The sequence below is a fragment of the Phytophthora parasitica genome (assembly GCF_000247585.1).
Source record: "Phytophthora parasitica INRA-310 unplaced genomic scaffold supercont2.6, whole genome shotgun sequence".
NCBI classification, from domain to species: Eukaryota; Oomycota; class Peronosporomycetes; order Peronosporales; family Peronosporaceae; genus Phytophthora; species Phytophthora nicotianae.
The window spans coordinates 711,251-733,986 of NW_008648992.1; the positions used below are offsets into that span (position 1 = coordinate 711,251).

The following is a 22,736-nucleotide window of genomic DNA, read 5'->3' on the forward strand; positions in this document are numbered from 1 at the left end:
GCTACCAAGTCCGAGAAGACCGGTACTACCCCCGGCAGCGGTATTGGTGACCTGTTCGAGGATGGATCGGACGGTGTTATCGGTGGTGAGTCTGGTCCGGCCGACCCTACTTTAGTGAAGGGCACGAAGGCCCCTACTGAGGAGACAGTGCCTGTTTCGAAGACTACGAAGGTACTGCCTTAAGTTGCGGTGGCAGCCATTCTAGCGTTCGTAGCGAATTGTATTGTGCACGTATCAGTATCTGTAACTGTTTTTTGTCTGGGTGTGGCCGTCTCCTTGACTATCTTGACTTCGTACATGTACTGCACAGCGCACATCCATAGGTAGCGGCGCGTTAACGAATTGGTGGTTGTGAAGTAGGAATGGTGCCCATGACGGCGCCAGAGAAGTTAATTTAGCCCTAATGCAAATACTAGTACTAAGTAGCACTGTAGTATTGTAGTACTTCGAAGTACTTCATAACGGCAGTCCGTACTTTACTGCATTCTGTTCAAAACCATAATCTAAGGTTTCTTCTTTTGTTTTTGTTTTGTTTTTGGTTTACCTTTCTGAGTCACAGACTGCACCACATCAAGCGACATGTTGCAAATGCACGATGTAAAGAAAAAATACAATTGAACATCCTCGAATTTGACAATGCGTGGTTCCTGAAATCAGTTTTTCGGAACAGAATTTCTGCTTCTTCCTTCAGCCTGAAGGGAAGAAGCAGAAATTCACTCAGCTGGATTGTTCGATCAGACCCAGACTGAGGCACGTTCTTATTTAAATCCTATTGGCTCTGGCAGGCTGGCTCGAGACTCGAGTCAAGCAGGGTCTCTGCGGTGTACGATGTAGACAAATTACACGCCACTGGCGCCACGTATCCGAATTGCATACGAGTATTTCGGCAAGATATTAATACTGTAAACGTACAAACCTGCTTAATATTTACTGTTAATACACTGCTTTCCATAGCTTTGCAAGTGCAAGGTAATATAAACTTTATAAATTATTAATATAGTGCAGCAACAAATGTACAATCGCCCTGATTCCAGGCTCGGGTGCAAGCACCGCTTTTATATGGTACTTCGCATTAACGTTGGTAGGGGAGATTATGCTGCAGAGCGCATGCCAACTCTGCGTACAAGAGACCGCCGTCGGCATCTGGCTGGTTCGGGATTCGGTATTAAATTTAAATTTAATACCGAATCCCAAATCAAGACATTAAATCTTAACTTTTGTTTAGAAAAGTTGTACGAATGAAGTTGAGGTCTGTCTACGATTTCTGGGTCCATCTTATTGAATACATTTAAGAGCTCATCTAAGGGGATAATAGCTGTGCACTTCAAAAGGCATCATTTACACTGTTAGCTGACAGCGATAAGGTTGTAGCGAGCAAAGCCCTATTACATATAATATCCTAAATGCAATTTTGTGGTGTTCCTTGGATTTTTAAGACGAGTAGTGTTACACTTCTAATACCGTGTAGTGTACATTCCTTTAATGTTTTTTACAGTGCCGCTCAGTATTCAGTCCGGATGTATACTACAGCAATATGCCCCCATTTTTAGCTCGTAATCCCTAGGAGGATCTGTCGCGGATCTGGCTTTGAGATTTTACCGATCAAACGCAGCAGCATAAGGTTCGTCGCAAACAGACCGCCATCTTGACGGATGGGGTACATCATAGTAGTGCAGAGGCGATAGTAATATGCAGTAAACTATGATCAGTAGTGTTCTTAGGATGGGACTCGCTCCGGATTGTACGCCGCGAGATACAGACCTGGATGGTGTAGGGATGGAGGGCACGTGCTTCCTGCTGCTCATTCTCCATTTCGCGAAGCACAGCACACATCCAGCGCCTCCCGAATCAAATAAAGAAAAATGAAGTTTGCTACTGGACTTGTTCTTGCGGCTATTGCCGTCACCGCCGCTAACGCCGGCAACCCGGCGTACCTTCGTTCGACTGTCTCGGACGACGCCAGCGGAAGCGACGACTTCGATTTCTCGGACTCGCTTGACGCCAGCGGCAGCGATGACCTTCTGGACGATGAAGACCTCACGATCGATCTGACGGACCTGTTCGGCAGCGACAGCGACAGCGAAGATGGCAGTCACCTCAAGATCAACATTATGTCTCTGATCGGCAGCGGTAGTGACCAGGTTGACATTCAGGACATTATTGATGCCTTCGAGGAGGCCGAGGGATCGGACGCCAGTGGCAGCGACGATCTGTCGTGGCTGCTTGACTCGGACAGTGGCAGTGACGATGATGACGAAATCCTTCTTAAGGGTGGCAAGGGCAAGACCCTTGTTGACGACTCTGGCAGCGACGATCTGTCCTGGCTTCAGGAGGACGATGACTCGGAGTCCGGCATCGAGGATCCCGTCCTGGTCAAGGGTGCGACCAAGGGCAAGGCCCCGGTTGTTGATGACGACTCTGGCAGCGACGATGATCTGTCGTGGCTGCTTGACAGCGACTCGGACTCTGGCAGCGAGGACCCCGTTCTAGTGAAGGGTGCCACCAAGGGCAAGACGGCTCTTTTCGACGATGACTCTGAAGCCGAGGACCCCATCCTTGTGAAGGGAGCTACCAAGGGCAAGACGGCTCTTTTCGACGATGACTCTGAAGCCGAGGACCCCATCCTTGTGAAGGGCGCTACCAAGGGCAAGACGTCTCTTTTCGACGATGACTCTGAAGCGGACGACGAAGTCCTTGTGAAGGGCGGCAACAAGAGCCCTGCCACCAAGTCTTCTAAGTCTACCAAGACTGGCGAGACCACGTCCAGCTCGATCGGAACGCTTTACGATGACGGCTCGGAGGGCACCATTGGTGACACTGAGGAGGACCCTATCCTTGTTAAGGGTGCCACGAAGGGCAAGACTCCGCTGTACGAGGACGACAGCGACAGCGAGTCTGCGTCGGATGAGGAGGACCACTTGCAGACGGAGCAGTCGGATTCGGCTGCCACTAAGACTGCTACCAAGAGCTCTAAGACGCTCTGGTAAGTTTAAGGATCCTTTTTAATGTACGTTGGTCACTTGACAAAAATGTACGTAGGTCCTTCTCGACATGAATTTGAGACTTCGTATGCCTGCATAAACGTATTTGTAGATTGGTCGTCAAAACGAAGTGACGGTCTAAATATCAATACAAACCTTAAGAGAAATACTGGAGAGCCGTTTGATGCATAAACTGATGTCCTTTTTCAAATTCTAAAACTCGTTTGACTTGGAATCTGTCTGAAAGGGGTACCGTGTACCGTAACCCCTCTTCCAGATTTATTCTTTTGAACTTGTTTTGGACGTCCCAGAACCCATCAACCTCAACATTCTGCTTACTCAACAGAACAAGGAACTTCCATTTAAGAACGACGAAGATGGAGGACCGAGCGCCTTCTACCACGACGACGGCACTGCAGCTGCCCATCCTTCCTTTGGATGGCAAGGTGCTCTTCCCGCGGACGTATTTGCGCCTGGCCATCACGTCCGCGTCTGCGCTGCAGCTTCTCAAGGACTTAGTGTGGGAAGTGCGTTCTCCCAAAACATCCAAGCGGAATACAGGCGACTCTGCGGCCTCGACATCGCTTACACTGGCAATCTTCACGCGTCGCGACAGCACTGATGGCGAATCAGATCCCAGTCAGCTCCTAACCACAACGACGGAGGCCAAAGACGCAGTCTACAGCGTTGGGACTGTGGCGCGCGTCGTGCAACTCACGCGCATGCAGGGCGGCGTCGCCGGGCTCTCGGTGCTTGTGCAGGGTCTTCACCGAGTGCAGCTACAGGATGTGGCCCAGACTAGACCATATCTTGTGGGTTTGGTCCAGAGAATAATGGCTCCAGTGCCCGTTAAGGGAGCTAAGACGGAGGAAACAGCGCTTACATTAGAGCAATTAGCCCTCAGACTGAAGCACTTAACGCAGGAATATCTCGAGACAGCTAAAAGCGCGCCACTGTTGCGTCGAAGTAATGGACTAGTGGACGCCATTGGCAACTCGTCGGCCGGAGAACTGGCTGACGTGGTGGTGTCCTATCTCAATGTAGGAGTGGACGAGAAACAGCAGGTGCTAGAAGCTGTGCCCATCGCTCTTCGGTGTGAACGTGCCGTTGCTCTATTAGAGCAGGAAACGGAGAAAGCGCGATTGCAACGCAAAATCCAGAGTGAGGTGCAGGATAAGTTAGAAGGTACTCGCAAAGAGTTTCTTCTCAGACAGCAGCTTGAAGCCATCAAGAAAGAATTGGGAGAAACTGGAGATGACGGAGCTGGAGGAGACAATGCAGGCGAGATCAAATTGCTAGAAGACCGTCTTAACGCTCTGACACTGGACCCCAAGGCTTCCAAGATCGCTCAGCGTGAGCTGCGTCGACTGAAAGGCATGACTGCGATGCAGCCAGAGTATGGCATCCTCCACAATTATCTCGAGTTTTTCTCTGAGCTACCATGGAACACATCTACCGCGGATTCCTTAGTGGTGGAGCGAGTTCGCAAGCAACTCGACGCAGATCATTATGGACTGGACAAGGTGAAGAAGCGCATCACCGAGTACATTGCTGTGCGTAGTCTGAAGCGTGATATGCGCGGTCCTATTCTGTGTCTTGTTGGACCTCCAGGTGTCGGTAAAACTTCACTGGGACGCTCGATTGCTACGGCCACTAACCGCAAGTTCGAGCGAATAGCGCTTGGTGGAGTTCACGATGAATCAGAGATCCGAGGCCACCGCAAAACGTACGTTGGTGCTATGCCTGGATGCATTTTGAATGCTCTTCGTCATGCTGAGACCAACAACCCGGTATTACTGCTGGATGAGGTGGATAAGCTGGGTAAGGACTTCCGAGGTGACCCAGCTAGTGCACTGCTGGAAGTGCTGGACCCCCACCAGAACAACACTTTTAGCGACCATTATCTCAACGTCCCGTTTGACTTAAGTCGGACCCTTTTCCTTGCAACAGCCAATAGCTTGGACACCATTCCAGGACCGTTGCTCGACCGCATGGAAGTCATTGAGCTAAGTGGTTACAGTGTGGAGCAAAAGGTGGAAATCGCCCGTCGTTATCTCCTTCCACAGCAAATTGAGGCGAACGGTCTACTTGAGGACATGGTACGCATTTCAGATGAAGCGTTGCATTACCTTATCATGCGATACACACGCGAGGCTGGAGTACGTGACTTGGAGCGGCAAGTCGGTGCACTCTGTCGTTACGTGGCTGTGGATGTTGTGCGCGAACTGGATGAGAGTGATGAGAAGCAGAAGCTGGAGGATGTCGATAACTCTGATCGGCTGGCCTCGTTTGATCCGATCTTCATCGACAAGAAGATGATCCGCTCCATTCTTGGGCATGAACTAGTGTTTAATGAAATGGCACTGCGCTCTAGCGTTCCTGGGGTGGCGACTGGCATGTCGTGGAGCACAGCGGGAGGTTCTATCTTGTTCGTTGAGGCCTCATGCACACGGCACGCACCCTCTGATAAGGTTGTCACGTCGTCTACCTCAGCTTCGGTGAATACAGCTCCTACCTTGCAACTCACTGGCAAATTGGGCGACGTTATGAAGGAATCAGCACAGCTCGCACTCTCCTGGCTGCTGGTGAATGCACATCTGATTGAGCTTCCAGTGGAAGAGAGCACGTCAGCGGAAGCCGGCGAGTTGTCGGGCCCTAACACTCTGTCATTGGATGGCATTTCAAGTGTCCATGTCCACTTTCCTGAAGGAGCCATCCCCAAGGATGGTCCATCTGCTGGTGGTGCTATTGTATGTGCTCTACTATCGGTGATTTCGGGCCTCTCGGTTCCTGTCGACATCGCTATGACTGGAGAAATCACCCTGCGCGGCGTCATTCTGCCGGTCGGTGGCATCCGGGAGAAGGTCCTGGCAGCAATTCGCGCTGGTATCAAGCGAGTGATTTTACCGCGTGGAAACAAAAGTGAAGCCGAGGAATTGCGCAAAGAGTTCACAGGTGTATCCACTGGAAGTTCACGCGAGCGCAATGACCATGTGCAGTTGCTGTTTGTGAGTGACCTGCGCGAGTTGATTCAGCTTGTCTTTCACATGAAAGTCCGCAAGGATCCTGGCGTGCGCCGACTCAAAGGCACCAGAGCTAGCGGAGGCGTTGACTACACATCGGACCCAGTGCTACTCAGCATGTTGTAGTCATTGGATGCACTATCATCGATTATTTTTTTTTATTGATTGCAATGAATAACACGAAGGGTTTGTCTTTGATCGTCTTGTTAATTTTTTTCCTGGGTACTATTTGTACGAAGTAGGAACCATACACATCTCTCTTGACTTGGCTTCACTAGCCTTGGTTGACACCGGATTAAGTGGTGCTGAGAGGGTTGAAGGAGTTTGTGACGTATGGATAGTACTCAACCTGTGACGATCCTGAAGAACCCTCTTCAAGACCCGAGAACTGGGCCGGCTGTAGATGCGCATACTTCTTCGCCAGCACAGCACGCAGCTTCTTTTCCTTACCTGAATGCGGCTAAAATAAATGACATGCACATGTTAGAAACATATTCGTACGTGCTCTGGACTATACGATAGGAGCAACGCACTTTGTACATGGCAACAACAAAGTTGACTGGGAGGCCGTAGCGAAGCACAGATTCCACGAATACGCGAACCATCTGAGCTCAAAAAGCGACGTTGGTATCAAATAGATACTCATCATTTCACAATTACGCACCTTGATGTGCATCCACGCGATGAATGTCTCTCCAAAGTGTGCCTTGCACCAACGAATAAGCGCCGACCAAAGTCGATCCACCTCCACTTCCAGCTCGGCAATAGCTTCTTCGTTGGACGCGTGACTTGTCGGGTCGAAGTTGAACTCACGAACCACGAAACGCTTTTCCTTGGCGCGCGTCTTAAAGTCCTCGATGTAGTCCACCGTCGTGCCTGGCTCGAAGTTACCTTCCTTGTCCACAAAACCCGGTTGGTACTGGCCCTTCAGCAGTGTCACCGTGTATACAGCAGAATCGCCCTCTTCCATCAATTTACGCGAGGATCCCGGCACAACAGGAGATCCGCGCACGTTTCCACGCGAGCCCTTGGGACCATACTCTGCAATCTGGTCACCGATCTGTGCGTACTCAAGCTGCCACTGCTCCTCCAGATTCTTGGGCACAATCACCACCAGCGTTTGCAGATACTCCGTGTTGACAAAGTCCGAAGTGGACACGACGTCAGGCGTCAGCACATCGTTCAGATTCGCCACCATCAGGTTGCCACTATCAACCAAGCGGCAACAAGAGCAACATCAGTACGAATGCCCAGAAGCAGTAGCTCAGTTGTCCACGTACCCTTTCTTGCGTTGCAGACCAATAAGCTGCTGTTTCTTCTCTGTGTAGCGCGTACTCAGTTGCTTCAGTTCTTCTTCAATTTTACCCACCGACTACAGAAAAAAAATTAGTGCACCAATTATTTCTCAACGAGGCAGAATTGCCTTACCGATTGGATAATGCTGACGATCTCGGGCAGCGGTCGACGGTGCGGATGCTTGGCCTCGTCCCACGAGAAAAAGCCCAAGTAACGCTCCACCGGCACTGTACCATATCAACATTTTATCAGTTAGCATGCCTATCTTTTCAGTGTTATCAGGTCCGTCGCACCTCCGTCCACTGTAAGTGCTTGGTCACCCTTGTTCAAGTCGTGGAATTGGCGCTCGATCTTGCGCACGACGCTCTCAATCACCATGTCCACGCGGTTCAGGTCGTCACTCAGCGCCTTCAAATTATTAAGAACCAAAAGATCAGAATGCAGTGTGTGTCACCATCCGATTAACAACATATAACGCACCATAAGTGAGTCAAGTGTTCCCACTAGTAGATCCGACGGAAGCTCCACGCGAACGCACTCTACAGCGTAAGAGGAGGAAGGGGCGTAAGAGGGAGACCTTTGTGGTTACTTCCATTTCTACAGCTCATTACCGGCGTAGTCATGGCGACTAGAGGCTGTCTCCGCCTTCAGCGACAGAAAAGTCGTCTCGGACGAGCTGTTGCCTTCGTTGGGCACGGACACTAACCACACGCTCATGCTCGTCGGGCTCCTCTACAGGCTTAAGTCTCTGCTGCGATGAGATCCTTTTACGAACGTACTTAGTGTGGTAAATCGCACTTTAGAGGGAACCTTGACTTCAACTTGAGTTGGATTTCTAACTTTGTAGGAAGGTTGTCGTTATTGATGAATTTTACCAATCGGTATTTATTTCTACATTCAAAACACAAACTCGAGCCACATCAATAGGTTATCTAGATCATAACTGTAAATTGATTCATGCTACAGTACCACCATCCATCGATCCACAAACTGATAAAGCAATTGAGTTAGAAAGCGGCTTGATGAGAAAGGCTGAGGGTGTCTCTCAAATTCTCAAGAGGGGGGGGGGGGTATTTATTATACTGTCAGAGGCTGCGGCGACCTAAAAGTGTACCGGCCACATGAACGCGTTGCTTCACAAAAATACATCGCTCACTTCGCAGTGCTTAAACATCTCCAATAATTCCCTCTTGAGTCTGGCGGTGATAGAATCTGTAGTGACGCACATTTGGGTAAACTGCCAATTTCACCTCAACTTGGAAGCATTTTGTGCAAACGTGTGTTCTTCTTGATCCAATCAGATGAATCACTTCAGTTGGATTCATATTCGCCTTATCGACAACGATAGTCTTGGCATCCGCAGGTCTGGAAATCTGCTTTGATTATCCGATAAACACGTGCTATCTTTTCCAGCAATCATCGTTTTCGGCGAATCTACTTGAGGTAGAACAAAAGAGTAACGAAATGCTGCTTTTAACTCATTCTCCAATTTGCAGATCAGCATCACGTCCGACCAACCATGAAGACTGTTTCCTACCTTGCTCTCCTAGCTGTAACAATTTCGTCGACTATTGCCGATTCCCCCGCAGTTTCCTTGCGCTCCGTCCCGATGGCCAGTGCGATGACACACCATGCGGGGAGGAGGACGCCCCCATTTGTTGTACTGACGGAGTTACCTACGCGAACGAGTGTGAGTTGGGCCTTGCCTTTTGCAATCATCCGGAGCGCGGCATCTCGCTGGTTTACGCTGACGCTTGCGGGCCGCAAGTGACTGTTGCAGTTTGATATGTACTCAAGCCAGAAGCAGTTAAACTGCGAAGACCAAGATTGTCTTTGTAAATGTCATGACATTGCAAGTCGAGTGAGCAAGTAACGCAAGATACAGATAATTTCCCCAAATTTACATTTCCGTTCTTTTTAATAGTACTTAATAAAACTAACCAGTACTTCACTTCATTTTTTAAATAAGCAAAAGTCACCGGTTACCCTGCACTGCATACTTCATGCTTTTCACATCGGTCGTCCAAGAACGGCCGAATGGCGATTGAACTTCACCTGAATAATATATGCTCACTGAAGTGAATGAGGCGACTTTAGCTGAATTCTTCTCCGTTATTTTTTATCGATTTTTTTTATTTTGTAGGCACAGCTTGTAAAAAAAACAGGTTTTGTACGTGTACATGTATAAAAATCACTGTATGAAACAAAGAATTCTATTTTTTAAGAAAGAAAGTAATATTCAAATATTAGGTGCGACGACATGGTATGCGCGGAGGACAGTGCTATAGTCTGTGGCTCTGACGGAGTTACTTATCGGAACAATTGCGAGTTGGGCGTAGCCGTCTGCAGAAACCCAGAACGCACCATCTTGCTGGTTCACGATGGTCCTTGTGGTCCGCAGGCGTCAATTGCAGCTTAACCTGTGCCCATACCAGGGGCAGTCTCATTGCTATCAAGGGTGTTGTTGCTCACAATTCGCAAGTAGCCGATAAAGAAACAAGCAATAATAAAGAAAAAAAAGTTTTTTGTGGTTAAATGGCCTTCATTTTTTTTATAAATGGTAATTTTCAAGAATTCTAGAAAGGATTCATTACAAAATCTACCACTGTAGAGTTGACAAACTTTTGTTTAAATTACCATTCAATAGCAAAAAAAAAGCTCTAAATAAAAAAAGAATTCTTGACTACATGTAGAGTATTTTTTTTATTTAGAGCCGTTTTTTCAAACCAAAGTTTCTAAAAATGTGAAGCAACAAAAAAATAATACTTATGCATTTAGAAAAGTACAAGGGATAAGACATGGCTCGTGAGCGATGGAGTGGTAAGTTAGCAGCGCATGGTTGCGCAGCGAAGTGGTCATACTAACCATGACTAGGGCGTGAACGACACACCATCTGAGCAGGCAGCAAGTCTCCGGGGCGCTCTCGAGCCCGATCGCGCTCCCGCTCTCGATCGAAGGAGCGATCGACCAGGTCCGTTCCCCGCTTCGTTGACAAACTGAATTGCCACTTACCATTCGCCACTGTCCATTAGCCGCTCCGATCACCAACGAGGGCGCCGCCGCTCACGCTCACCTCGAAGTCGAAGCTACAGACGAAAGCACGAACGCCGCGCCTCCGTCACTTCGTCGTCCGACTCTTCATCGTCTCGCAGCAGGAGCAGATCCTCGGACTCGAGTGCCAGGAGCAGGAAGGAGAGGAAGAAATCAAATCACTCGAAAAAGAAGAGGAAACACGGAAGCTCTGGGGACAAAAAACGCAAACGAAAGTCTTCCGAGTCCAAAAAGAGAAAGAAAAAGCATAAAAAGAGTCACAGTAGACACGAACGCGACGACAGCTCGTCCTCGTCCTCTTCGTCATCGGACTCGGACACCGTTCGCAGTGCCATTTCAGGCAAGAAAATCAAGCGGAAGCTGGATCGGTCGACCACAGACTTGCAGAACCAAAAGAGTCGCCAACAGTTGCTGCAGTTCTACAACGGCATGTTTGACTAGTCAGTTTGGATCTATCGCAAAGACAAGCAGGACCTAAAGACAGGTTATCCAGACAAATGTACTCGTTCATTGAAACGGTAAACGGAATACGCTTTGTTCGCGTTGTCGCTACTCAAACTGTACGATCTAACTCGAACTGGTCGTGTAGGCGTTGAGTCCATAGGTCAGAACTTTGTCCTGAATGTCCTTGCGGTCGATGGGGCATGTTGTCATTCGCACAGCACAAGAAGCGCAAAGAACTTGGTGTCGACAGGCCAGCAGAACCACCGATACCGGCTTTTCAAAACACACAACACAGAGGTCATTTTCGCGCTGCTTCTCAATGGCAGCTCGGTACTTGGCTCGAAGAGCAGCGCGAACGCTCTCCACGCCGCGTGCCAGCATAGTTTCCAATTCTTCAAGATCGGCCAAGCTGCGTACAGCCAAAGCTTCGTCCTCTCCACGCAGAGCCGCATTCTGAGCAGTCAATTGGGAATTTTCTCGTCTGAGACTGTCAGCAATTGCCTTCAGATTATCTTGATACTCGACGCTGAGTTTGGCCTGTTGCTTGGCAAGCGTTAAACTGCGTTCGTTCATCGTGATCACCATTGCATGACGTCGAGTCTTCTGCTCGGTTTGGACGATCACGCTCTCCAGTTCTGCGATGCGAAGGGAAAGTCGCTCGCTGTCCTGAGACTTGGCACGGAGTTGGTTTGTCAACGTCATGGACCGATCTAGTGCATCGCGTAGTAGTGTTGCACGGTTTTCGTGCGACTTCACAGGTGGAGCATCAAAGTCGACTTGAGTGGATTGATTCTGCTTGAACGGAGTGACTTCGGTGTACTTTGGTGGTTCTTCTGTTTGTGGAAGTGGACGCATAGCTGCTGTTATAACTCGCAGGCGATCAGGGAACGACTTAGGGCGAACATCAGATTCGATAAATGCTAGCTTAACGTTGCGCTCGGGAGAATCGATCGTCGAGATTTGTGGAGAGCATCGAGAAGACCCCAAAATCCATTCTTGGTGAGCTGGTGAGAGCAACGAAACGCGAATCTCACGAGAGTAACTCTCGACTGAACGCTCGGACGAGATTATCGTGTCGGCGAGAAGCGATAGCACGCCTGCTTTTTCTTCCTCTGCATCAACTTCGTTGCCAATGCGAGCAGACACTTCCGTCTTCGACACTGTCACTTCTGGTACATGGACTTCAGGTTCAGGATCGATTTCGTCGAAGCTCACATCTGAAAGCACTTCTTCATTGTCGCTCACCAGACTCCACTCGTCCTCGCTGCGGTTCGCCATTTCAAAGGTTCTCAGTCTGGAGATGTAAGTTGCACAATGCAAAGCATGTAGTGTGTAGATGAAGGCGACTGCGATCCGAGCTCGAACTTGGTATGGAACGCCCACATGTATGATGGCTTGCCTCAAATTAGGTTGCTCTCCCGTCCATCTGACAAACACACAAGAGATCTGCATCTTTTGTTGGTGAAGATATCTGCCAGCATGGGATATGAGAGCCACCACATGATGAACATATCTGCCAAAATGGATATTATTAGTGTCCATACCAAATCTATAGGCCAGCTGGCTGTTGATTGAATTGCGTGGCCGCATGCTCCTGGTCGCGCACCGCCTGGACGAGCATTTGATTGAAGTCGCTCGGGTTGTCCATGAACACCTGGTGACCCGACATGGGCACCAGTCGGAAAACGGCATATCGGGTCTTTTCCAGCCGACGAACAACTGCCTCACCGTATTCCGAATTCATCCAGTCCATGCCACCACCGTACATAATGGTTAGCGGCACGTGAAGTTTCTCCGGGGTAAGAATACTATCCAATGCACGGCGTCTAGCACTTGCTCCCTGTTCGCAAAACAATCTCATTAGTACGACGTAGACGCAATCTTTATGGATGTATGTGTAAGACGTACCGGGTGCAAGTGTGTGTAGAATGCGATATCGCCCGAGGCCTGAAGAGCCCAGTTGTGGTAGCAATAATCTGTAATGAGACCGAAGTCCGCTTCCCCTGATCGAACGATGTTCGTCGCCGGCGTCCATTTGATGCGTTGACGCCACGACCATCGAACAAGACTCGGGCCTAGTGGACCCGCGAACCGAATTGCGCTCTACACACAACAAGTCAAATAGATACATTAGAGAACAAATACGAACTGAACTGGACAATGTTGCGTACCATTGGAGTGATGTAGAACAGCGACGTGAACCTCAAAAACGAGGGAAGATCCTCTTGTGTCAGGCCGCTGCTATTGACTCCAGCGGGCGAGATCAGGATAAGGTGTTCAACACGTTGCGGGTATTTCTCCGCAAAATAAGTACTATACATGGCCTGAATACAGCAGTTGTCGATGTTACATCGAGATGTTAGAATGACATTACACCACGAATGCCATGACCAACGTACCCCCATTGAATGGCCACAAAGGATGAAGCGATCGAGATTAACCTCACGCCTCCAGTCTTCTAAGGACTCTACAAAGAAGTCATCCATTTCTTCATCCGTCTTTGGATGCCATTTCGGACGGTCTGACCGTCCAATCCCTTTCCACTCGACTGCATACTACCAGAAATTACGACAACAACCGTTAATCTCACAATTTTCACACCATCACCATACTATAGCGGACGTACCACGTTGAAAGACTTCGCAAGAGTTTGTAGGTTAGCTGTCCAGAATGCGTTACCCGCGAGATATCCGTGCACGAGAACCAAATTCCTTGGCGGAAGTTGCTTGCTATCACCGCAATATGGCACATAAATTGTACCGAGACCTGCAACTTTCCTCTGCGAGAACTCCGTCACAATGAAGTGTTCGTAAATCTTCCTCTCGACCTTCTCCAGTTCATCTAGATCTGACGGCAGCCACAAATGCAAGTTGCAAATAGATAACCATGCTGGAAATAGGCAGCAGAGCGCTGCCAACGTCTCCACAATGGCTTTCTCGGTAGTGCCGCTCTCCAGACTCGTGAGGCTCACGCGGATGATGGCGTAGACTACGAGCGAAGCCGTCACAACACCATGAGCGACGTGGCTGTTGTGTCGCGGCAACAGCGAGAGGATGGCGAGGCCCAGAGTGATGACAAGCGGCCAGTCCAGCAGACGTACAGGAATGTGCGGGATGCAGAGGTACAGGACCCACGTCACGATGAAAGCTGTGACAACTACGGGCTTGGGCGGAAGTGTGAGGATGCGGCCAACGATGCCCCAAAGTGTCAGCAACAGCGCGAAAAACGGTGCGAGTAACAATAGCGCCACGCGGAATCCTGATGAGCGCAGTAGTGCGGGCGGCCCAGGTCGGGGAGATGGCGGTTCGTCTGAGTTGTGTGGCATCGACCCTGGTGTTCACGCGATTGCAAATTCAGTTTTGTCATGATGGAGGTGCGAAGTGAAGTAAGACCATCATTCTGAATTGAATCAAGGTATCTGTAAATCATAACCTTTGACAATGCATGCTATAAATTCTGATTAAAGGTATGAATGGCCTGTATTAACAGATATATTTATAGTTTTGATATTCTTTAGTTTATCCAGGTGTGTGGACAAGGACCATCATACTGTCGAATGGCCGCGTAATCAGTTTGTGGCCGCTGGTTATAGCTCAAGCAATCAGGAACATGCAATTGTCTCCATTGGAGACTCTCCTAGGTCTACTTGTATAGTATTAATGGTCCACGTTCACCAACACTTCAAAATCCAGGCTACATCGAATTAACTCCTAGCTTTTCAACTACGAAACGATTTATAGGCATTGTAAAGCGGAAGAACCTTCTGTGAAGAAGATAACGAGCCGTCTTCAATGGCCCGTAATCTTGCTTACAGATTGGACTAGCGAGCGGAGGCGAGTCCTTGGCTCATAGTGGCCTTATCGTGGCTGGCGAGTTCCCAGTCGTGCACCGCCGCAATGAGAACACGGTTGAAGGCGCTTGGGTTATCCATGAACACTTGATGCCCCGATAACGGGACAACGCGGAAGCTGGCATATCGATTGGCGTTCTGAAGACGCTCCACCACAGCTTCACCGTGCTCTTTCGGCATCCAGTCTGGTCCACCGCCATACATAAAAGTCACAGGCAACGTCCACTTCTCCGGCACGATGATCTCGGAAAGTGGCTTTCCCCGCGCAGCAGCTCCCTAAAGAAGCAGTGCAACATTCAGAAAAATCATTTCGGAAAGGGAGATACCAACAATAAACGTGACCGACTTACCGGGTGCAAATGTGTGTGCACAGCAATGTCACCGGATGCCTTTAAGGCCCAATTGTGGTAACAGTATCTTGCGAAAAGCTCAAAATCCAACTCGCCCATACGGATTGCATTGCTTGGCGGAGTCCACGAAACGCGCTTCTTCACCATCCAGTGGACCAAACGTGGTCCGAGGGGACCCATTCCACGAGCCGCCGACTGCACAACAACAAGAGTAATTTACACACTGTTAAGAAGCAACTGACATGTTTGCAAGCGACTGGCTCCGTCCACGCACCATTGGGGTCAAATGTAGTGCATAAGCAATTCGGCGACTCAGTGGAAGCTCTGAATGGGTCAGTGTTGTTGCATGGACGCCAGCAGGTGAAACTAAGATCACGTGCTCTAGCGTCTTGGGATACTTGGCGGCATAGTATATTCCGTATAGTGCTCCCATTGAGTGTCCGCAGAGAATGAACCTGTCAAGCTGAAAGATACCAAGCCACATAAAACTTTACTCGGCAATCATCACGACAGCGTATCTAAATGCGATCTCACCTTTAGTTCCTCCCGCCACTCCTCTAGTGACTCCACGAAAAATGCATCGGCTTCGGCCGCGCTTTTAGGCTTGAAAACAGGACGTAACGATCGTCCGATTCCTTTCCACTCCACGACATACTGCACGACATTAATGGTATCGTTAGAGAGCTCCGTCAAAAATTAATCGCCACAAGGTTACACTTACAACATCAAACGCGTTTGCTAAATCTCGCAAGTTCTGCGTACACCACCATAACGTTAGACCAAGCCGACTACTAAGTTAAGATACAAAGAAAACTTGAATTACCGCCGCCCAAAATGCATTTCCTGCGCCGTATCCATGGACCAGCACAAGTGTCCGAGGCTTCTTGGTCTCTTCTCCAGTATACGGCACATGCACTGTCCCCAGCCCAGCCACCGTGCTCAATGAAAACCCGTCTCCCAAGAAACTCTTGTAAATCTGGTGCTCAACCGTATGCAGCACATTCTCGTCCGCTGGCAGCCACAGTCGCAGACGACTCATGGAACCCCAGACCGGCACGAAGCAGACAAGTGTCGAGAACCAAATCGACAAGTCCAGAGCGCAGTATACAATGTACTGCACTAGAAGCACCCCGGCGGACAGATGCAGCAATGGGTTCTTGGGTAGGACCAGACTCAACGTCACACACACCGTCGCAACGATCGGAACTTGGACAGGGAGCACCCGCGACCCCCAAAGATCAAGCGTCCAGGATACCCACAGCAGCGCAGGGGCGGATACAGCCACCCGCCTCACCGGCATCGTGAACAGTAACCCCAGAATACCCCATATCACTGCGAGGCTGAGCCATAATGGCGACAGTACCACCGCCAGCAGCACGTTTGTAGTTGGCATAGTTGTGCACTTTGAAGTGAGCAGTGTAACGGTTACACGGTAACCCGCTTGCGTAACCCCTCTAAAAATGTTACGCGGATGATTGCTGTAAGTTACAACCTGTAACATGGGTAAGCTGCTGGCGTGGGGTGACGCGCTCTTCCTCGTACGCTGTGAGCTCGGAAAGCTGCAGATCCAGCGCTTAACCGTCGACGCCAAGGAGAAGAAGGTGTCGCTGCATCCTTGCAGTGTCGAAGCCGATAGAACCGCTGCTCTTCCAGTAAATGCACGTCTTGTGGCCGCCAAAGAAGTGGAGGATACTGAGCTTGCCGTGTATGTTCCACGTCTTGTATCGAACCTGGAAATACGCCCCAAAACTGCTGCGACTAACTTTTTGTATTGGTTCTGCTTGTTGCGCGTTGCAGTCGCTACCCGGTGCTGGTCTTTCACGCTTCAAGAAAGAATGATACGGAATTAACAATTGACAGTTCACCAGCCTCTCGCAAACGCCGACGGTCCGCGGAGGAAAAGGAGACATCTGCTTCAAATGATGACCTAGTACCACCCAGAGCTGAAGATCGTTTATTCTTCTGCGTTTTATACGAAACGGAGAGTGACGGTGAGATTGGTTTCAAGATACTGAACATGGTGGAAATTCCAACACATGTCGGAGCGAGTGATGATAAAGCATCTAGACACGATTCCAATTCTCGACAATATTTCCTGACGGACGGACCTTATGTGTTGCTCTTCCATCACTATTCGCAAGTGGCGACGGTGTTGAAACTGCGAAGGCGAACACTCGAGGGTGGTGACTTTGGATTTTACGTTTGGCTGGAGCAAGTGGACGTGTTTCATCGTATGGATGGCGATGCTGCAACGCCTTTTGATCTGGTGTCTTGTGTGTACGTGACTGAAACTTACTCTACCAGGCCACATATGCTAATACATGCTACGAGATCATCTTCTGAGGACAGGTAAGCTTTTATCGCAACGATGAGTGAATCGTTTATCCAATGTACCTTGATCCTAATTGGTGTATCGTGTATCTCGCCATTGTGGCTAGTGGAATTCACAATTGGAGTATCCTGGATTTAGACGATGAAGGACGAGATGGGATCAACAAGGCAACCTCGCAGTGTCATTACCTAAGCAGATTCAGTGATATTACGTTGAGCCCAGAGCAAGTTACGTGCTGTTGCTTCATTTCTGAAATGGGTGAGTGGGATTTTACAGCTTCGGCTTTCAGTGAGACAACTGCAATCTCGTCGTGGGATAATGGCCCAAATACAACTCGATCTTCTCGAACGGATATTGGTGTATCGACGTTAGTGGTGATTGGAACCACCACTAATACGATATATGTGCACGAAAACGGCATCCTGCTCGCTTCCTACGTGCTACCTACTCGACCAGCTGAAATGTACGTTTGGGCTTACGTTTTACCTCAGTTGAGGTTGCTAACACGTGTCGTGTGTGTCAGATGCGTTCTATGTGAGGATACCGTGAACCAGCATCACGTACTTTGTGTGCGGTGTGATGATGCAAAACGATCTTTCTTTATGCTGAGCTTTTCCAGCAACGTACAAAACGTCTCCATGGATCTTCTTCTCTGTAAGTTTTCTCGGCTATTATGCTACGTTTCTAGAATTGATAACTGACTTTGTATCGCCGTGTGATAGCTTTTAATCACGTAGGTCACGCATATACCGGAAACTTTGATGGCATTCACGCTGATGCATCGGAATCACCCCAAGTTCTTCTCCTGAATGACGTCTGTGGGGTAATTGAATCGAGTAACTACAGAGTTGGAAATGAGCTGGACGCCGATAAATCTGTTGATGACGGACAGCTTGTCAAGCGCAGTGTTCTCATCGCACAGAAACCATCCGCGACTGAGGTGAAGCTATCGTGCCATCGGCTGCGGCTACGTGAAGACAGTAAGTCCAAGCACGGCTCACGTTCCCGTAAGCGCTCTCGTAACAACGAGAAAAGCGGTGGGAAGAGCGATCCTTCTCGTTCTAAATCAGAGCCATTTCACTACATTGAACGCACCCAAAAGGCTTCGTCGCGTGACGTGAACCTGTTTGATGACGAGAGCGATGACCCGGCTAGCAATTTAGCTGCTTCGCAGGCGCTGCTTGGGAAGCTTGTAAGCTCATTGTCCGCACGTCTAAACAATGGGTTACTGGAGTTGAAACGCTTACAAGTGATCGTGGGAGATAAATATTCGCTGGCTCGTCAGCTTAACCAGCTTATCGCGCGACAGTGGCAAAAGCAACAGATAAGAGCAAATCAAGGCAAAGAGCACTCACTCTTGACGCCACTCATATCAGGTCAAGAAACTGGCAACCTCCCTTCAGAATCCATAGAGCTTGTCGATATGGAAACAATTGTCAGTGCTCCAAATGTTACTACAATCCCCAGAAACGCTGTGAAAGGTAAGGCAGTGGAGCACGCTTCGGGTTCTTCAATGGATGAGTGCAAGTTTGGGCTGCAAGTAGCACTGGAACAATTTCGTTTGCTCGAATACATACCGTCGTCGTCACTTATCTATGCTGAAGCCTACCTCAAGAATCTATCTGACGTAAGACTCGACGACACGTTTGTTGTATTGACCGCGCCAAGGGGGGTATCCGCAGAGGGATGGAAATGTACGTGCTCAGTGGTTCCTACTTTCTCACCTGCGGCTGATAGCGCAGCAGGGAGAGCTCGATTTCAGTTGGAGATTCAGTTTGCACCAACGTTTTCTTTTCTTCGAGAACGGAAGCCGTTAGAGATGATGTTGTGGCTCCATTGGAGTGCATCTCGAGAAGAACAAATGACTCTCGATTGGCGACCAAGTGAGTCTGCACTTGCTGTTGCACCAGTCAAGGTTTATCCCGGCGACGTGTTAAGTATCGGTCGCGAGACACCAACGAAATGCAATGACGGTGTTTGGACCAAAGGTATGTGTGCTTGTCTTGCTAGTAAATCCTGATACTGTCATTCATCTAACTGACTTACTATTCAGACCAAGAGCGATTGCTGTTCATCTCATCCGGATCAAATCTGAGCTCTTTGTTTGCAAAGCCGAGTTTCGGGATACCCACTTCCGCAGCTTTTGCCATTCGCCCAACGTTTTCGCTGGTGGATCTAAACGTGAAATCTCGCGAATTAGTGCTGTACGAGTTGAGCAGGATGGTCGCAAATTTACCGCCAGACGTATATGTGATGCGCAATCCGCTCGAACATTCCCACCTTCGAGCACTGCACAGTGTGTTGCGCTCGACGCGTCAAGAAATTCTCGCCAGTCAACAGCAAATGACCAAAGCAAAAGTTATCATGCAGGGGCAGCAGAATCAAAATACCAAGGCCGCTTCAATTCGCCGCTCGATGCAGCGCAATACAGACCTCCACGCTATCCGGTTGCTTCAAGAATTGCAGAAGCGTGTCAACTTTCACACGATGTGGTTTGACACTACTGCCACAGTTAAAACGTCAGATCAATAAACAAAACCGTAAAAGTCTCAGTTTCTAGTTTAAAGTGTAAAATAATGGCGGAATGGTGAAGCAAAAGCTACGATGTCACCGGACAAGCTCCAGGCTGAAGGTCAGCAATCTTTCTCTGGAGATCGCCCACCAACTCAGTGTTCACCAGCAAGGACTGCTCGATTCTTGACAGCGTCATTTGCAGACGCAAGATGACAAACACCAGAAGCAAGACCAAAACCCACGGAAACACTTTAACTGGAGCTGTGCGGACTCCTCCAGCTGGCATCACAACGGCGGTGGAGCTTCGGTGTCGGTGGCTTGGCTTGCTTCGGCTTCGGCTTCGGCTTCGGCTTCGACGTCTCATTATCGGTCCACGATCCTTTCTGACAGCGTCTTGCACAATCTCGGAAGAACTGCTTGATGTAGGAGGGCTCTCCGGAGCTTCTTCATTGACTCCTCTTGTGTCAAGGAACTCCTTGGCCATCCTAACCCATTTCTCCCACTTAGCTCGGTTGTCACTGATGGCACGAGTCTCGATTGTTTTCTTCCAAAACGTGGATTTACCAAAAACCACCTAACGGGAAGGCACTCAGTTCAGCACGATATCCTCGGCAACGTCATACAAAGTACTATGTAACCAAGACGTACCTTCAACTCAATAAATACTTTGCAGGCGTTGGGGTTTGATGACCGTGGCACGATAGTCCATCGATCCTCCACGCTGAAATAGTCACCGTAAGGGATATCCACAAGACGGGTCGAGCTCTCGACGACCCGCACGCCATGATCATTTTCTTTCAGGCACTGAAGCTGGTAATATTAAGTTACCATAAATTAGGAAAGAGTCCAAACTATTGTATGTTACGAGAGTTGAGACTTACCACATCAACCTGTGACGATTTTGGGCCGATGGGAGCATCGACAGGCACTCGGAATTGCAGCGAACGCGTCATGCCTGCCATGAATCAACAGGTTAGCGATCTTTAGTACACCAGTTGCAACTCTACAACTCACCAAAAGACTTCTCGTCTTCTAACGGAGTCATCCACGGGTTTATCGACATTTCAGTTGACCCAGTCTGTTCATTGAACTTGTCCAGTCCAAACGGTGCGTTGTCCAGATAAAAGAGCTCCATGAAAGTGTCAACCGATACAGGGAAGACCTCCTCAAGAATCTGTGTCATCGAAATATCCTTCGGTGCGATCGTATCCACATCCGAGACCACACTGCGTCGGCGCGGAGTTACAGGAGCTGTCTGGTCATCAGCGTCGGTCTCTTCATCTTCTGCATCGGCATTATCATTATCAGCAACTACAGCGTCGTCATGGTCAGAAACGGCAGCTTCTTCCTTCTCGCCCTCTTCTTCCTCTTCTTCTGTTTTGCTGCCTTGTGAAGGTGGAGGTGACGCAACGGGTGACTGTGATTCTCCAGAGACAGGAGACGTCGGCAGCGCCGGGTAATGCGATTCCGACGAGTTTACTGCAGTGGGGCGTAGTTCACGCAGCACTCGGTCACGTGTCTTAACAATAAGATCATAGCAGGTATCGCGGTTGTTGCCCCAAAAGCTCGTGAACGTGTACTCGTCCTTATCAAACGTGGCGAGGCGGATCGCATGTTGAAACATCATCGTCGTCGTCTTTTCAATTTCGCGAATGGACTCGTACGGGATCAGAATCTACAGACAGCAACAACAGCAAACAGTAAGACTCAGCATTGGTACAATCGTTTGCGACACCACGTTCGGGAGCCGGAAAAGCTCAGCGTCGAGCATTGCACATAAGCAAAGCCGAGCTGCAACCCCAAGAGAATACACTTGGGTGTATCCTTGAAGGTCCACCCTCTCTAACTATCTGACCTTTCTCTCGCGGCCAAACACGTTCGAGTAGAAGCACACATGCGAGCTCGTCGGATACATTCGTCCGTGCATAGCCAGCGTAGATGCGATGGCACACGAAAAGTCTGCGATAGCAACAAGCAGCGACACCCCGTTAGCACGTCTGTCCACCACGCAGTTGCAGTCCAACTGCAGCCGCTTCAGAGCCTTCACTTTCTGTGACTAACCTACCTTGGTAGAACTGCGTGGACTCGGGCAAGTCGAAGATCATGCAGATGACTTGGTCGCGCACTTGTTCCTGCTCCTTTTCGTCCTGCGTGGGGCTCTCTAATGGTAGAAATTCCTTATCAAGTGGCAAATTAAGTCGCGGTCGTTCGTCGCACGTGCTGGCTAGTGACTCCTCGTCACTTTCCTTCCTGCTGCGGTGAGAAGAGCTCATGCTCTTGTCCGTGAGGCTCGAGCCTGTGTGGTGGCGGTGCCGGTGGTGCTGCTGCTCAAAGCTTCGCCGTCTATTTTTGCGGTGGCGATGATACGCGTCGTCGCGTTCGTCCTCCACGTTGTCTTCAGTTGCGTGACGAGATCCGTGCCGGTGATCACGACGGTGGCGACTAGTGCGACTCTCGCGGCTGCTGGAGGAGGACACGGACGAGCTGGGTGAGAAGGCCGACGCCAGGCTCCGCAGAGCGGAGAGCTCCATGTCGTCTTGCGCAGTGTTGACACTTTTCGACACTGCGATGAAGTTATGTGATAAGAAAAGTGCGATCATTTAGAGCCACTTTATTTGAAAAATCTATACGTTCAGACCTGATTATCTGTACCAGGCGTATCGCACAAGTGAGGTGAATCCTGTCGAACTGCTCAGGTGCTCGACAGGTGAGCGGTGAACAATCGGGGACCTTCGTCCACGGAAGACCGTCCAAACGACTGAGAAAGGATACAGGTAGAACGCATTTCTGAAGTGACTTCAAGCAAATCGAGCTCAGAAGTGGAGCAGCAGTCTGCAACAACTGGTACAGGCACAAAGTAACATGCCGTGAATCAGAAGTTGATGGTGCTCAAAT

The 22,736-nt window shown here is 49.4% G+C and overlaps 9 protein-coding genes across 14 annotated transcripts in view; 5 read left to right on the plus strand and 4 right to left on the minus strand.

Annotated features, from left to right (window-relative positions):
- PPTG_03914 (hypothetical protein) overlaps nucleotides 1–247 on the plus strand; it is a gene marked incomplete at both ends in the record, with an annotated part of 1,408 nt that extends 1,161 nt beyond the window's left edge. The window contains 2 exons of the mRNA XM_008897699.1: nucleotides 1–171; nucleotides 239–247. Coding sequence (XP_008895947.1) covers nucleotides 1–171; nucleotides 239–247 — 180 coding nt within the window. The remainder of the gene's footprint in view (nucleotides 172–238) is intronic.
- A 1,484-nt stretch (nucleotides 248–1,731) lies between these two features.
- PPTG_03915 (hypothetical protein) lies at nucleotides 1,732–3,168 on the plus strand. Its single transcript, XM_008897700.1, has one exon. The coding sequence runs from the start codon at nucleotides 1,863–1,865 to the stop codon at nucleotides 2,985–2,987; it is 1,125 nt and encodes a 374-aa protein (XP_008895948.1). The 5' UTR covers nucleotides 1,732–1,862; the 3' UTR covers nucleotides 2,988–3,168.
- A 128-nt stretch (nucleotides 3,169–3,296) lies between these two features.
- Nucleotides 3,297–6,204, plus strand: PPTG_03916 (ATP-dependent protease La). The gene has a single exon (XM_008897701.1). It carries the CDS (start codon nucleotides 3,359–3,361, stop codon nucleotides 6,128–6,130), a length of 2,772 nt encoding a protein of 923 aa, XP_008895949.1. The 5' UTR covers nucleotides 3,297–3,358; the 3' UTR covers nucleotides 6,131–6,204.
- PPTG_03917 lies at nucleotides 6,123–8,125 on the minus strand. 2 transcript variants are annotated; one of them, XM_008897702.1, is made up of 8 exons: nucleotides 7,912–8,125; nucleotides 7,781–7,839; nucleotides 7,594–7,708; nucleotides 7,433–7,527; nucleotides 7,285–7,376; nucleotides 6,669–7,212; nucleotides 6,538–6,609; nucleotides 6,123–6,464 (listed from the first exon to the last, which is right to left on the minus strand). In XM_008897702.1, the coding sequence occupies exons 1-8, from the start codon at nucleotides 8,015–8,017 to the stop codon at nucleotides 6,300–6,302; spliced, it is 1,248 nt and encodes a 415-aa protein (XP_008895950.1). In that variant the 5' UTR covers nucleotides 8,018–8,125; the 3' UTR covers nucleotides 6,123–6,299. The 2 variants fall into 2 exon arrangements, with proteins under 2 accessions (XP_008895950.1, XP_008895951.1); XM_008897703.1 differs by having other exon boundaries at nucleotides 7,781–8,125.
- A 1,924-nt stretch (nucleotides 8,126–10,049) lies between these two features.
- PPTG_03918 lies at nucleotides 10,050–11,070 on the plus strand. Of its 2 annotated transcripts, XM_008897704.1 has the most exons (4): nucleotides 10,050–10,120; nucleotides 10,202–10,271; nucleotides 10,333–10,869; nucleotides 10,941–11,070. In XM_008897704.1, the coding sequence occupies exons 1-3, from the start codon at nucleotides 10,099–10,101 to the stop codon at nucleotides 10,790–10,792; spliced, it is 552 nt and encodes a 183-aa protein (XP_008895952.1). In that variant the 5' UTR covers nucleotides 10,050–10,098; the 3' UTR covers nucleotides 10,793–10,869; nucleotides 10,941–11,070. The 2 variants fall into 2 exon arrangements, with proteins under 2 accessions (XP_008895952.1, XP_008895953.1); XM_008897705.1 differs by lacking the exon at nucleotides 10,941–11,070 and having other exon boundaries at nucleotides 10,333–10,908.
- Nucleotides 10,835–14,169, minus strand: PPTG_21540. Of its 2 annotated transcripts, XM_008898340.1 has the most exons (5): nucleotides 13,422–14,169; nucleotides 13,195–13,350; nucleotides 12,967–13,119; nucleotides 12,704–12,898; nucleotides 10,835–12,635 (listed from the first exon to the last, which is right to left on the minus strand). In XM_008898340.1, the coding sequence occupies exon 5, from the start codon at nucleotides 12,485–12,487 to the stop codon at nucleotides 10,919–10,921; it is 1,569 nt and encodes a 522-aa protein (XP_008896588.1). In that variant the 5' UTR covers nucleotides 12,488–12,635; nucleotides 12,704–12,898; nucleotides 12,967–13,119; nucleotides 13,195–13,350; nucleotides 13,422–14,169; the 3' UTR covers nucleotides 10,835–10,918. The 2 variants fall into 2 exon arrangements, with proteins under 2 accessions (XP_008896588.1, XP_008896587.1); XM_008898339.1 differs by having other exon boundaries at nucleotides 12,967–14,169.
- Nucleotides 14,170–14,386: 217 nt separating this feature from the next.
- PPTG_03921 (hypothetical protein) lies at nucleotides 14,387–16,409 on the minus strand. Its single transcript, XM_008897706.1, has 6 exons — nucleotides 15,819–16,409; nucleotides 15,717–15,749; nucleotides 15,530–15,649; nucleotides 15,270–15,458; nucleotides 14,996–15,190; nucleotides 14,387–14,921 (listed from the first exon to the last, which is right to left on the minus strand). Exons 1-6 carry the CDS (start codon nucleotides 16,386–16,388, stop codon nucleotides 14,616–14,618), a joined length of 1,413 nt encoding a protein of 470 aa, XP_008895954.1. The 5' UTR covers nucleotides 16,389–16,409; the 3' UTR covers nucleotides 14,387–14,615.
- Nucleotides 16,407–19,929, plus strand: PPTG_03922 (hypothetical protein). The gene is made up of 6 exons (XM_008897707.1): nucleotides 16,407–16,700; nucleotides 16,793–17,344; nucleotides 17,434–17,790; nucleotides 17,851–17,981; nucleotides 18,050–19,315; nucleotides 19,381–19,929. The coding sequence occupies exons 1-6, from the start codon at nucleotides 16,495–16,497 to the stop codon at nucleotides 19,857–19,859; spliced, it is 2,991 nt and encodes a 996-aa protein (XP_008895955.1). The 5' UTR covers nucleotides 16,407–16,494; the 3' UTR covers nucleotides 19,860–19,929.
- PPTG_03923 (hypothetical protein) lies at nucleotides 19,248–22,488 on the minus strand. 3 transcript variants are annotated; one of them, XM_008897708.1, is made up of 6 exons: nucleotides 21,907–22,488; nucleotides 21,697–21,800; nucleotides 20,856–21,516; nucleotides 20,723–20,796; nucleotides 20,490–20,651; nucleotides 19,248–20,415 (listed from the first exon to the last, which is right to left on the minus strand). In XM_008897708.1, the coding sequence occupies exons 1-6, from the start codon at nucleotides 22,439–22,441 to the stop codon at nucleotides 19,927–19,929; spliced, it is 2,025 nt and encodes a 674-aa protein (XP_008895956.1). In that variant the 5' UTR covers nucleotides 22,442–22,488; the 3' UTR covers nucleotides 19,248–19,926. The 3 variants fall into 3 exon arrangements, with proteins under 3 accessions (XP_008895956.1, XP_008895958.1, XP_008895957.1); XM_008897710.1 differs by having other exon boundaries at nucleotides 19,248–20,651; XM_008897709.1 differs by having other exon boundaries at nucleotides 21,697–22,488.
- Nucleotides 22,489–22,736: the final 248 nt, after the last annotated feature.